The sequence below is a fragment of the Stigmatopora argus genome, chromosome 5 (genome assembly GCF_051989625.1).
Source record: "Stigmatopora argus isolate UIUO_Sarg chromosome 5, RoL_Sarg_1.0, whole genome shotgun sequence".
Classification (NCBI taxonomy): Eukaryota; Metazoa; Chordata; class Actinopteri; order Syngnathiformes; family Syngnathidae; genus Stigmatopora; species Stigmatopora argus.
In genome coordinates this window covers 20,487,891-20,502,597 of record NC_135391.1, presented here as the reverse complement: position 1 = coordinate 20,502,597, position 14,707 = coordinate 20,487,891, and the positions used below count along the sequence as shown (strand labels likewise).

Sequence of the window (14,707 nt, the reverse complement as noted above, 5' to 3'; positions counted from 1 at the left end):
GTGCAAAGATAGAGCTAGATAGCTAGGTCAGAAATATACACTTAGATTCCTCCAAATAAAAGAGGAGCAAAGAACGTCACTAAAAATATTTTTCTAACGCGTTTAGATCCATCATCCAATGAGCAGCTCTATATTTTTTGAAGATTCTTCCAATGGAAAATGTCTCAATTGCCTCTTGCTCAGATTGAGCGGTGTAATATTTTCGCAGTGGATATTTGCAACAATCAATGGATATGTCTCAAGTTAGATCCACAGACCAATTGACGACAGGTGACTTAATGGCTGCTCCAAACGAACCCATGCTTTATTTTCTGAAGAGCATGTTTTCTTCACTCTTGAATTAACTATTAAAATCAACCCAAATAGCCCGTGGCTCCCAGAAGTCTTAACACCTGAAGACGTGTTCGCAGTTGACCATGCCAACGGCTAACTTAGCAAAGTATAGTATTTAGCTCTTTGGCTATTTGAGCTGAATGGCAGCTCTGCTGATGGGCATCCCGTCCTTTCATTTCCTGTCGAGCTCTGGGAAGCCATAGTTCACAGCCGCTTTGCAATTGTTTGAAGGCACTGCCTCATTTATCACCATCATCTTGAAATGTGCATCATAACTTCTCAGCTGCTGGCTAACTTGGTCGATCTTCGACCCACTATTCTCCTGATTCTCGCTACGTTTCTCCATTTTCTGTCGTCTCTTCTCTTATTTTCCTCTCGTTTCTTTCTCACTGCTATTGTCATGAATTCACCTTCGGCTGCGATATGGAACCTAGGAGTGGGAAGCAGAAAAACGAGGGAAGTGCTAGTGCACAAATTAGGACTTTAATGAGGAAATAATAACAGAACTAATAAAGACAGGGAGGTGGCCCGGTGGAGCGAGTGGTTAGCGCGTCGGCCTCACAGGCCCCTAGGTATGGGTGTGAGTGTGCATGGTTGTCCGTCTCCTTGTGACCTGCGATCGGCTGGCCACCAGTTCAGGGTGTCCCCCTGCCTCTGGAGACAGCTGGGATTGGCTCCAACACCCCCCGCGACCCTAATGAGGATAAAATGAGAATACCCGGAAGAAACCCACAGTGGCCTGGGGAGAACATGCAAACTCCACACAGGTGGCTTTGAACCCAGGACCCCAGAGCTGTGAGTCAGTTCACAAAACAACATTCTTTATTAGCAAGAGAAAAGACAACCCCTGATTATCTGACTCCCGTTTATAGACTATTTACCCACTTTTGCCTGTTGGGGTTAATTTGAATATCAGTGGGTGGGTTTCAGTTAAAAAGGAATATCCATATAAGGATTTTTCTCCAGCCAGCTGGTCTGTTAATTAACAAGATTGAGCACTAGGGTCTTGAGAATAATGGCAGGATCTTTCATGCCAGAATTGAAAAATATATCATACCTTCCTGGAGAGTCAGGGCTTAACGGAGAAGGAATTATGGGTCTCAATATAAGTGTGGAAAGTGTAGGACAAATAAGCATCAATGTGAACACCTCCAAGACATAAATAATAATATAAACAATACATGATTAGTGTGAGTAATGTCAAAAGGGTTATAGGCTGGTGAGAATATATATAGTTTGCAAACGTCGGCAAGTACTCAGAAATTATAATCCGGTTAAATATCAGTTTCCGCTTTGACGTAAAGTTTCAAAGTTAAAGGTCAAATGTTTAAGGGAGTGGGCAATCTTATTAGCTCTAAACTATAACTCGTAATTTCAAAATTATAGTCATAGATAAGAAAAATTAACACTATCTTTGATTTTCCTCGGAAAAATATTTACAGTTGATGACTTAATATTGAAAAGGATGGGAATGGACTTCATTCGACGCTGGAAATGAGACGAATAAACTTCCGCTTCTGCGCAGTTTGGCGTCGTCTGTCCGGTTCGCTTCGGCGGGGTTACTGCAGCCCTAAACCGCGATGGCGTGGAAGCTTCACAAAAACACGGGAACGACGGCCGGAGTTTGAGACACAAAAGCCAGACGCCATACTGGACAAGGAGTGATAACGTTATAACAATTAAAAGTTAAAATAGGCCACAAGAAAAAATAACTGATTTGAAGATTATGAAGCTGCTGAAGCCGAGCTGGGTGAGCCACAACGGTAATTAAGGGAGTCTCTCTTTGACCAAGTTGGGGCTTTTGTTGTTGTCGTTGGGGGCTCCGGAGGCTAGCGTTTGGGTTGGTGGTATCACACTCTTTCAACATCCGCGCTCGGTACGTCTTCAACCCGAAGCGGACGAGTAGCCTTAGTTACGGTGGGTGTCCCTCGGCCCCAAATTTTTACTCACCCGAGCTCCCGAGTCTGGTAGCCCCCTCCAACTTAGCTTTTGACGTCGGCCGGTACGGCTAACTGCTGTCACTTTGCTAAGTTAGCCGTTGGCATGGTCAACTGCGATCACGACTTCAGGTGTTAAGACTTCTGTGAGCCATGGTTATTTGGGTTGATTTTATTAGTTTATTCAAGAGTGAAGAAAACATGGTCTTCAGAAAATAAAGCATAGGTTCGTTTGGAGCAGCAATCGTCTGTGTCGTCAATTAGTCTGTGGATCTAACCTGAGACATAACATTGATTGTTGCATATCTCCACTGCGAAAATATTACACCGCTCAATCTGAGCAAGAGGCAATTGAGACATTTTCCATTGGAAGAATCTTCAAAAAATATAGAACTGCTCATTGGATGATGGATCTAAACGCGTTAGAAAAATATTTTTAGTGATGTTCTTTGCTCCTCTTTTATTTGGAGGAATCAAAGTGTATGTTTCTGACCTAGCTATCTAGCTCTATCTTTGCACTCTGATATAGTACGTATTCATCCTGAGATCTTCCAGGTAATTTCTATAGCTCCCGCCACTTTTTCTAGATTGGGTCTGTCATCAGATGGCTGTGAAGTGGCAGGACTTGAGGTTGGCAAGATGGTACTACAGTAATACCTCGAATATCATGGATAATTTAGACCAGACATGGTCATCATAATTTAAAAAAAAACACGGAGGATCACCCCTATTATTACTACCATATTACATTTTCGCAACTATACGGAAATACGCGTACAGTAATACATTGACATACGAGTGTCCCAACATACAGTGGTATCTCGACAGAAGAGTACCCCAACATAAGAGCAATTCGAGATACAAGTAAAATTTCGGGCAAATATTTATCTTGAGATACGAGACAAATTTTGATATACGAGCATACAGTGGACGCGAGAGGCTGCTCATAAGAACATAATTGGCACTGTCTTTCTGGTCACAACTCCCTCGTGTAATGTCTCTACGAGCACTGGGCGGAGCGTTGCATTTTTTCCCCGTTTGTCAGTGCGGATGGCGTATATACTTTTCGTTGGCAAGTGGTCGTGCGTTATCCTATTGTGAGGACATCGCTCAACCTGAACAAGAGGCAATTGAGACATTTTCCATTGGAGGAATCTTCAAACAATATAGAGCTGCTGATTGGATGATGGATCTAAACGCGTTAGAAAAATATTTTAAGTGACATTCTTTGCTCTTTTATTTGGGGGAAATTAAGTGTATTTCTGACCTAGCGATCTAGGTCTATATTTGCACCCTGACAGTATTCATCCTGAGATCTTCCAGGTAATATCTATAGCTCCCGCCACTTTCTCTAGATTGTCTCTGTCATCAGATGGTTGTGAAGTGGCTAGAATTGAGGTTGGCAAGATCGTCCTACAGTAATCCCTCAAATATCACGGATAATGTAGACCAGACATTTGCATGTGGTATAACATTTGTAGGTCTTTCATTATTCATTTTTGAATTGAAAATGTTGATTGCCACAAATATTTTGACATGATTGCATTCACACAAATTTTGTGTATTCAAGTTCTCAATAATCATTGTTTTGTTTGCGGCTTTTAAAACAAAATAAGTGATAAAATTATCCAAAAAATGACTTTAAAATTTGAACTTGTGCTCTTAAACGCCAGTAGGAAAAAAAATCTCCCAAAATCTGAAAATTCTCTTAACCCATTCTGAAATACGATTTTCGGTGTTTGGCAGCTTTGTGATATAGTCAAAATACTCAGTAGCCTATTATTTCTGCACGCCTTTTGTATACATATACAGTAATACCTTGACATACGAGTGCCCCGACATACGAGGAATTTGAGACACGAGTAAAATTCCGAGCGAATATTTCCCTTGAGATACGAGACAAATTTTGAGATACGAGCATATGAGACAGCCAGGTGGCCGCGAGAGGCTGCTTATGATTTCAACGTCTTTCTCGCTGCATCTCCCTCGTGCAAAGATCTCTACGAGCACTGGGCGGAGCATTGCATTTTTTCCGTGTTTTTTTGCATTAGTCAGTGCAGAATTAAGGGAAACACAATGGGTCCAAAGCAAGCCGGCGCAATGAAGGGTAGTGTGAAGACGAGGCATATGATGTCAATCGATATTAAGCACGAAATAATCGCAAAACATGAGTACAGTAATCTCTCGCCTTTTCGCGGTCCAACTTTCGCGTCTTCACTACATCGCAGATTTTTTTCTGGGGATTAAAAAAAAAAAATGCTTTTTTATTTTTGCGTATTTTTTTAAGTTCACAAAAATGTGAAAATCCATGCTGAAACTCGCAAGCAGGAGCAACTCCCCTAACTTCCGCTTGCTACTAGGACTCAGCACTGAAAAAAAAACGTTTTTAAAGTTATTAAAAATGTGAAAATCCACCCTGAAACTCGTAACCAGAAGCCACTCTTGCTACTAGTACTCAGCACTGAAGAATTTTTTTGTTTTTTACATTTTTTTGATAGGGGTGACCAATGTTCCCTCTAAGCTGCGCGCGTGCGCAATTGCGCACTACTCTCGTCTTTGCGCACAGCAAATCATATGGAGCGCACAAAATAAAATCCCCATTTTTATTTTTTTTAGCTGTGAGGCCGACGCGCGAACCACTCATCCGCCGGGCCGCCCATTCATAGATGTTAATCATTACATTTTATTATTACTAAATCATTTATGTGTAGTAGACATACACCTGCTTGTGGCAGGTGTGATACTGGTGTGTGCCCATAGCGAGCAATGATGATGTTGCTCGGGGAGGTTGTCTTTCTGCCCAGACAAACAAAAAATTAGAGGGAACATTGGCGGTGACCATACTTTGCGGTTTTTCGATTATCGCGGCCATGTCCGGTCCACGTTAACCGTTATTTGAGGGATTACTGTAGCGTGTACGCGTGACTGAACTGGCTCGCCAATACGTATAGAGAAGCAGGAAGTTCGCCTCGAAAGCCACGGTGGAAAACCTCTTTGCCTTGGTTACTGCACAAGGTTTAAATTTAGTGTAACGTAAGATTAAAACTAAAGTGTGTATAGGAATCTAAGTTCACTTAAGTTAAATTTAAAGTTTATGTTACGTTACGAGCGCATCCGTGAACTCTTTCTCTCCCCCATCCGAGAACACCGCGTTGTATTGAATAATGTCTCATTTTATTATTAAACCTCATAACCACCAGTTATTTGTTACTCTGTTAGTAGATGGTAAATTACAACCAATAAAAATGTTTTTCCATTGTATATCTTGTTTTTTGGTGTTTTTTTTTCAGAGAGTGGGAACTAATTAATTTGTATTGAGTTCATGGGAAACGTTGATTCGACATACGTGCTCAGTCCCGGAACGCATTAAGCTTGTATCTCAAGGTATGACTGTGTATAAATAAAGATACAGTGCCTTGTGAAAGTGTTTGGCCACCTTGAACTTTTCAACCTTTCGCCACATTTCAAGCTTCAAACATAAAGATATAGAATTAACATTTTCGGCCAATTTTCAACAAGTGGGACACAATCGTGAAGTGGAACGAAATAAATTCAATATTTTAAACTTTTTCAACAAATAAAATCTGAAAAGTGGGTTGTGCTAAATTATTCGGCCGCCTGGTAGTAATAATTTGTAACGCCACCTTGTGCTGAAATTACAGCTGCAAGTCGCTTGGGGTATGTCTCTCAGGTTTTTGTTACCCTAAGTCCAGAGGATATTTCAACTAAGCGAGAGGCTATTAATTGCTCAATAATTCACTATTTTGTCTCTTAATAATACATTTTTTTAACAGGCAAGCCTATTTTTTCTGTTGACATTCACCCAGATGGAAGCAAATTTGCAACCGGTGGCCAAGGTATCAAGCACATCGACAACAAGCACATTCATGTACAAGTCAAAATCATGACTGATATCAAGAGATTATTTGTGATTGTCAGGTGAGGATTCGGGTAAGGTGATGATCTGGAACATGGCTCCTGTCCTCCGTGAGGAAGATGAACAGAGTGAGAACATTCCCAAAATGCTTTGCCAGATGGACAATCATCTAGGTATGGTTTTTAATAAACTACATAACTTCATTCTAAGCTCAAGACCAACAATAAATTCCACACGTGCATACTCATTTTATTCTTTATTCATATATATATAATAATGTATATATATATATATATTTATATATATATATATATATATATATATATATATATATATATATATATATATATATACATATATATACATATACATATACACATATACACGCACATGCACACATACACGCACACATATACAGACGCTCCCCTACTTACGAACGCAATTGGTTCCGAGCGATTGTTCATAAGTTGAATTTGTTTGTAAGTTGATTCAGTGCTATATTTTGTATTATAATTTATGTTTAAGGCCGATATAAGTATATTGAAGGTTTATATAAGTGCATTTGTATGTTTAAGGCTTGTATAAGTAACACGCATTGGTTTGTACTGAAAAAAAAACATTTAATAAAATGGAGAGAATATGTACAGTACTGTAGAGAGAGATTTATGTATTAGAAACTGGCCAAAAGAAGCGACCTAATGACGATTGCACAGTTTTCTTCTTTTTTTCATCATAAATGATGCGGTAGCACTGTATGGGATCATTCAATTGATTTGCAAACTTTGTGCAACGTTCAATATTTGGGTCCTGCTGCTCGATCTTTCTGTTTATAAATGGTACCGACGGTCGAACGATTAAATGCCCGTGAAACGCTCACCACTCTCACGCGCATCAAGCTTCGTTATTATTGCCACTCGTTTCAAATGAAATGGCTTGCCTCTTCCTTGCAACTCCCTCAATAGAAGCCTTTAGCTTTTTACCAACCATATTCAATATTGGATGCATGAGATATTTAATGATACAAATGAAAAAGGTTCTTTGCACACTGGAGATACATTCACGCACTTCCGCATTGCAACGAAGAAGAAGGTAGATGCTGGGTGAGCTGAGCTCTCACAGCGCCAGGCGTCGGTATTAGCGGCGGAAAGAAGTACTACTCCGAAAAAGGCGCGAAATACAAAATTGGACTTGCGAACATTTTTGGACTTAAACGCAATTTGCAGACGTTCGTATGTACCGTTGTTCGTAAGTCGTATGTTCGTAAGTAGGGGAGCGTCTGTATACATATATATATACATGTACAGTTGTGGTCAAAAGTTTACATACACTTGTGAAGAACATAATGTCATGGCTCTCATGAGTTTCCAGTTATTTCTACAACTCTGATTTTTCTCTAGAGTGATTGGAACGGATACTTCTTTGTGACAAAAACATTCATGAAGTTTGATTCTTTTATGACTTTATTGTGGGTGAACAGAAAAAAAGTGATCAAATTTGCTGGGTCAAAAATATACATGCAGCAGCGCAAATATTTGGTAACATGTCCCTTAGCCTTTTTCACTTCAATTAGGCACTTTTCGCTTTTGGTAGCCATCCACAAGCTTCTGGTTGAATCTTTGACCACTCCTCTTGACAGAATTGGTGCAGTTCAGTTAAATTTGATGGCTTTCTGACATGGACTTGTGTCTTCAGCATTGTCCACAAGTTCTCAATGGGGTTTAAGACAGGACTTTGGGAAGGTCATTCGAAAACCTTAATTCTAGCCTGATCTAGCCATTCCATTACCACTTTTGATGTGCGTTTGGGGTCATTGTCCTGTTGAAACACCCAACTGCACCCAAACCCAATCTTTGGGCTGATGACTTTAGGTTATCCTGAATAATTTTAAGTTAATCCTCCTTCTTCATTATCTCATTTACTCTCTGTACAGCACCAGTTCCATTGGTAGCAAAACAGCCAGACAGCATAATACTACCACCGCCGTGCTTGACCGTAGGCATGGTGTACTTGGGGTTAAAGGCCTCACCTTTTCTCCTCCAAACATATTGCTGGGCATTGTGGCCAAACAGCTAGATTTTTGTTTCGTCTGACCACAGAACTTTTCTCCAGAAGGTCTTATCTTTGTCCATGTGATCAGCAGCAAACTTCAGTCGAGCCTTAAGGTGCCGCTTTTGGAGCAAGGGCATTATGTTCTTCACAAGTGTATGTAAACTTTTTACCACAACTGTACATACATATACATATTTATATATATGCATATATATAAAGAAATAAAAGAAATAAGTATCTTGATGAGAACCTGAGGCTTTCTAATTACAGAAATTACAATTTTCTTACCAGAAGTTGATGTTGTGGCAGCCATATTGATTTAATGTCAAAATATCAAAATTATTTCGATGGTTCATATTACTCCAATAGTTGTCTCCTTCGAACAAGAAATACGAGAAAAAAAATCAATATTAGCCAGTTAGCTTAGCGTTGCGATGTTATTGATCGCGCTGAGACACCATCTACACAGATACTCCGGTAAGAGAATGAGAGGAAGGCACACAGATGATTCTTCAGCTTGCTTTATATTAAATCCAATTAATTAACAATGTAGAGCAGGGGTCGGCAAACTTTTTGATTTGCGGGCCACAATGGGTTCTATCATTTAACAAAAACAGGGAAAACAGGAAATGCAACAGCCTACCCACATATTGATTGTGGGTAATGAAGTTTTATTCTGAGAAAGGGTGCCATTGCCTATCGGTGTTGTGTGCACGAGTATACTTCATTACCCAGAAAGCCCTCTTTGCCCGCGCATGCGCATTGTGCGTTTCCTGGTCGATGCGTAGGAGGAAACTCGTCTGAATAAATCATTCAGTGCTCGTAGATATCTGTTATACACTAAAGAGATGCAGCAAAAAAAGACAGTGCGCTACAATGATAAACAGCCTCATGTCATGGGCACCTGGCTTGGTCGCATCTCAAAATTTTGATCGTATCGTGGGCGAATTATTCGATCGAAATTTTCATCGTACCTCGAGCATGTCGTAGGTAGAGCTGATCGTAGGTCGAGGTACCACTGTTCAATGTGAATGACTCCATCTTTTTGTTTAGAATGCTCTTGATATCTTCATCTACTAGTTCCACACGCCGAGTCACTGTCTGCCGTGATAAACTGATTTTCTCAAATTTTGGGTCTCCGGGCACAAAATACCTGCTGTCTCCACCGTACATTCTTTTAAAAATTCTCCCTCAGACAGTGTTTTGCTGGCCTTTGAAAAAAACTTTGTTGAGCCTTTAAATTACCTGCCAACTTCTGAGCAGCAGCTTCCCTTTCTTTTGTTGACAACTTGCTAGCATCATTAGCATGCTTTGTAGCAAAGTGCCGGGTAAAATTATCCCCTTTGAAAACCGCAACAGTTTCTTGGCATAATTGGCAAACAGCAGATGAGTGTTCAGTGAAAAAATATTTAGTTGTCCAATCCGTATTGAACACTCGACATTCTTTGTCCACTTTCCGTTTCTTAGGTCCGCTCATCTTTACCGAAGGGCTGATGGATTGAGAAGGGTTAAAGAGGAAATAATAGCAAACGTGGAGGAAAAAGCCTTACGCTTCACCTCAACGAAGCCAATGCATCTGCAGTGTCACCTAGTGGACAAAACCAGAATTGTAGGGAAAATAACAATTAACAAGGTTTATTAATATAATATTATCATGTTCGGCGGGCCAGATTAAAACGTTTAATGGGCCTCATGTGGCCCGTGGTCCGTAGCATTCTTCTTTCACAACACATTACAGTCAACTTTGATGAACACAATCAAACTCCGCTGGAAACGTTTGCGGTGTTCTCTACTAAAGACCACAACTCAAACTATGATTATAGGACCGAAGCTGTCCGCCTAGCTGCCTGAACGAAAAGGATATAACATGCCTTTTAATGAAAACAACAGAAAACAGCGTATTTTTTATAACAATCAAAGTGGAATTTTGTTTAGTGTTTTATCTGTTTATCTTTTCTCTAGTTTGAAATAAATGACTATCGGCATTCGCTTGCGTCACGGTGCACGCAACGGTGCCATTTTATCGTGACGTCATCGAGGCACGGACGGCGCCTTCTATTTGCAGTTTTTTTGCATGTCGTGTTTTTATGCGCAGAGCTACTGCTACCGGCTGCCGCCTGACGGTTCCATCTTGGGGAAAAAAATACTAATAACTTTAATAACTTAAACTGGAGGCAAAGAACATAACAAAAGACTTGGCGTCAAGTAGTTAATACAAACCTGACAGAGAAAATATGAGGTGACTTGGAAATATGGAACGAGGAGATGTGGAAACAAGGTCTTTAATTCTGATCTCCTTATGTGTTTGTGGGTATATATAATATATGAATTGTGTTTGTGTGCAGCGTGCGTGAATTGCGTGCGCTGGTCCAACAACGGCCTGTACCTGGCTTCTGGGGGAGATGACAAGCTGGTGATGGTTTGGAAACGAGCTGCGTATGTACACACACACACCTATTGAATTTATAGATACCAGCTAGTGGTTCTTTCATTGCTGAATACATTTCTCGAATAATTTGATTCCAAAGAAGTCAATCAATTTCTGCCCAGAAACCTTTTTTTTGCACAGACTAATATTACCTAGACTTGCACTGTTCCAATAAGTTTGTAATATGTCATGGACATTTTCGAGGGTCCCGCTTTTAAGTATTTTTTGTGTGTGGTGTCATGATACTTTATTTGGATCAACATACAGATAGATATACAGGCTCTCACAGAAGTGAGTACACCCACCGCTTTCTGCATTTTTAAAAAATTATCCTTTCATGGAACAAAAGTGAAGAAATGACACTGATACAATCTAAAGTAGTCACTGTAGAACGTGTATAATAGAACTGTATTGTATCTTCAAAAAACACATCAGCTTCAGAATTTTTTTGGGGGGGGAAATGTTTTGGGATTTCCGGAGTTTAGGGAGGTTGTCCGGAGTCCCGGTGTTTGTGTTGCATTGCCGGAGAAACTTCTGAAATTCCGGAGTAGTTGGCAGCCCTGAGTTCAAGTCCTCATCAGATTCGAGAGGCATTTTTCTTGTAGAAATATTGCTGTTGTTGTTGTCATCTTGACACAGTCAAGACGATTGCCAAATTCATTGGCAGCGACCACGTCATCATCAGTCTCCTTCCGAGTGGCTCCATGCAGTGTGTTGACGTCCTCTCGCCATGCCAGCTTCATGGCCATGTGGCCCCATGCAGTGTGTTGACGTCCTCTCGTCATGCCAGCTTCACGGCTGTATCTACGGCGTAAACCAATCATAAGGCTGGTTTATTTTTGTATTCCTCGGAGTCGACCATCCGACATTTATCACTCCCAAGCTGTTCGCAATGCTCCTCCTTGCTGTTATATCATGTTCGATCCATGGTTTCAGTCTATTTTCCAAGCGGAGCAAAGCTTACACAAGCAAGCTTGTATGATAATAATAATAATGTGCGCATAACTGAAGGCGAGTAAAGCGTTCTTCAATACAAGGGCAAGCTCATACTTCGTTGCAGACAAATGTATAATAAAATAAGAAAAAAACTGACATTTTTTTTCGTCCAATGTGTCTCTTTCAACATTTTGGGCTGCCAATCCCGTCACTCGTCACATTACACAGGGAAGGGAAATGCCTAAATCAGTGGTTCTTAACCTGGGTTCGATCGAACCCTAGAGGTTCGTTGAATCGATCTCAGGTTTGGTGAAGCCTTTGCCTCGAAGGTCAAGACACATCGACTCATGTCTATACACAATGACATGCCCTGCTTGACCATCACTGGCTGCAGATGATCACGTGACATTGTTTGGCCAATCATTCAGAGCTGCCAACTACCCCGGAATTTCCGGAGTTAACCCGGAAATACAACGCAACATATGAGACTCAAGACAGCCTCCCTAAAGTCCGTAAATCCAAAGAAATTGTCACTTCTTTTTTTTTTTAAGCAACTATTTTGGAAAAGTACCAAATTTCAAATTTAAATGCATCGAAATTCACACCATTGCTACGGCTTCCGCCATCTTTATTCAACTGCATTTTAAACCAGAAGAATTCAGTTACACAAGTGGACTGTGAATCATCCGAGTTACAAGTTCTGACAAATGATTTGTCTTGTGCGACTTCAGCGTGGCAATCGATTGCATAGGTGTAGGCCACGATTGCATTAACATTTGTTTTTTTTTTTTCATAAGGGAATTTCAAGTAAGTATTATTAAGGCTGACTAAACTACCAGTCTTTTGTTTTGAAACAATCCTTTCATTTCCGGGGTTGTTCTAAAGGAAGTTCAAGTTGGCGTACACAGCACTTCTCAATAATGACTCCTCGGAATAAACGCAAAATGGATATAGATCACAATTTGGACGAAATGTTTAAGAAATCCAGACACTCAGAAATGTATCGCTTCTTATTCAACAAAATATCCCATATTGGCGCCGTCTCGAAAAGGACCGACATTTTCACATTGCTCCACATGCAAGTGCAGCCTCAGCGTGGCACACAGTGAAATTAATGAAGAACACCCTCCTGAAGCATGCAGAAGTAGCGGATTTGGATGTCATTTCAACATCTTAATTTGAATCTGTGAGATATCTTCTCATAACTGCCCTGCTCTTATGCAAGCTGTACTCTAGATCAACTACAAGAAGAGTTCTTCATGCTTCAAACTGAGGATATTGCAGAAGTAATGAAATTAGAGAGAGCTGATGAACAATGGAATGTTGTGGCATCAAAAAAAATCACATTTTATTTTACACTAAAGTTGGTTTCGGTGAATGCACATATGAAAACTGGTAGGGTTCGGTAACTCCAAGAAGGTTAAGAACCACTGGCCGAAATTGTCTCAATTCTGGGTTAATTTGAGATTTTCACTCTACAATGTCTAATTAATTACATTGTATCACTGTCATTTTTCAGAGTTGTTCCTTACTTTCAGTGCAGTGTATCTGATTGTTACATTTTTAATTATTGTATTAATAAAAAGGCACTTGGTTTCAATCTTGGCAGAACTTGGATTATCGGCAAATATTGAATCATTCACAAAATTCTATTATATAATGAAATTGGTCATTCACATTGAAGAGAAGAGCAAGCGAGCAGGTAGCGTGTGTTTGACCTCTAAGTAAGTTTGTGATTGGCTGACGATTGTTCCACTCTAGGAACACTGCGCTAACTTTGATTTTGTTACATCTTTCTCTGACAGTGCTTATTATTTATTTTTGGTTGGGCCTCCAAACGCCCTTTCACCCTTCCCAGAACAAATTCAACGTTTTGCATACCCCCAACTCTCTGCCGCCACTGTAAATAGTATATTTGTTTAAAAATTCCACTTTTGCATAAGATGCTATCATTGACAGTGAGTGTGCCACTGCCATCCACTGAGTAAATGTGCAATTATGCTTAATTGTAGTAAAAAAGTATGTTTTTCTAAGTCAGATGTTCCAAAGAATTGCTTTACACTCTCCCTTGGCCTCACTTTTGCCCCCAAATCCCCCCACTATTTGAGAAGCACTTCTCATTGTTCATGCTATGTTAACGGTGTACTGTTTAGGTTCATTGGTCCCAGCACAGTGTTTGGCTCAAGCAGTAAACTAGCTAATGTGGAGCAGTGGAGATGTGTCACCATTCTGCGGAATCACACTGGAGGTAAATCACACATTAGCATCCACACAAACACTTTTAAAGAGGAAATTATGTATTTACAGTATTCCCTCAAATATCGCGGATAATGTAGACCAGACATGGCCGCGATAATTGAAAAACCACGAAGTAGGATCACCCCTATTATTACTACAATACTGCATGTTTTTGTGCCTATACAAAATGCAAGTACACAAGCACAATTCTCATGAAGTGTATGATCAAATACTACAGTAATAAGCATATGAACATACTAATGTATTTATACCTAAATATAATCTATATATAAAAAAATGTAAATACTTTAAGTACTGTACTCACTGTGATAATACAGTGGGGCAAATACGTATTTAGTCAACCACCAATTGTGCAAGTTATCCTACTTGAAAAGATTAGAAAGGCCTGTAATTGTCAACATAGGTCAACCTCAACCACGAGAGACAGAATGTGGAAAAAAAGAGAAAATCGCATTGTTTGATTTTTAAAGAATTTATTTGCAAATCATGGTGGAAAATAAGTACTTGGTCAATACCAAAAGATCATCTCAATACTTTATGTACCCTTTGTCGGCAATAACGGAGGTCCAACATTATCTGTAACTCTTCACAAGCTTTTCAAATACTGTTGTTGGTATTTTGGCCCATTCCTCCATGCAGATCTCCTCTAGAGCAGTGATGTTTTGGGGCTGTCGTTGGGCAACACAGACTTTCAACTCCCTCCACAGATTTTCTATGGGGTTGAGATCTGGAGACTTTCTAGGCCACTCCAGGACCTTGAAATGCTTCTTACGAAGCCATTCCTTTGTTGCCATGCTGAAAGACCCAGCCACGTCTCATCTTCAATATCCTTGCTGATGGAAGGAGATTGTCACTCAAAATCTCTCGATACATGGCCCCATTCATTCT

At 40.1% G+C, this 14,707-nt stretch overlaps 1 protein-coding gene across 5 annotated transcripts in view; it reads left to right on the top strand.

Moving 5' to 3' along the window:
• The window catches only part of hira (histone cell cycle regulator a), a 141,192-nt gene that overhangs the window by 59,190 nt on the left and 67,295 nt on the right, over window positions 1-14,707 (top strand). For all 5 annotated transcript variants that reach the window (XM_077600087.1, XM_077600088.1, XM_077600086.1 and 2 more), the window contains 4 exons: window positions 6,065-6,127; window positions 6,210-6,320; window positions 10,542-10,632; window positions 13,714-13,808. In XM_077600087.1, the coding sequence (XP_077456213.1) occupies window positions 6,065-6,127; window positions 6,210-6,320; window positions 10,542-10,632; window positions 13,714-13,808 (360 nt within the window). The remainder of the gene's footprint in view (window positions 1-6,064; window positions 6,128-6,209; window positions 6,321-10,541; window positions 10,633-13,713; window positions 13,809-14,707) is intronic.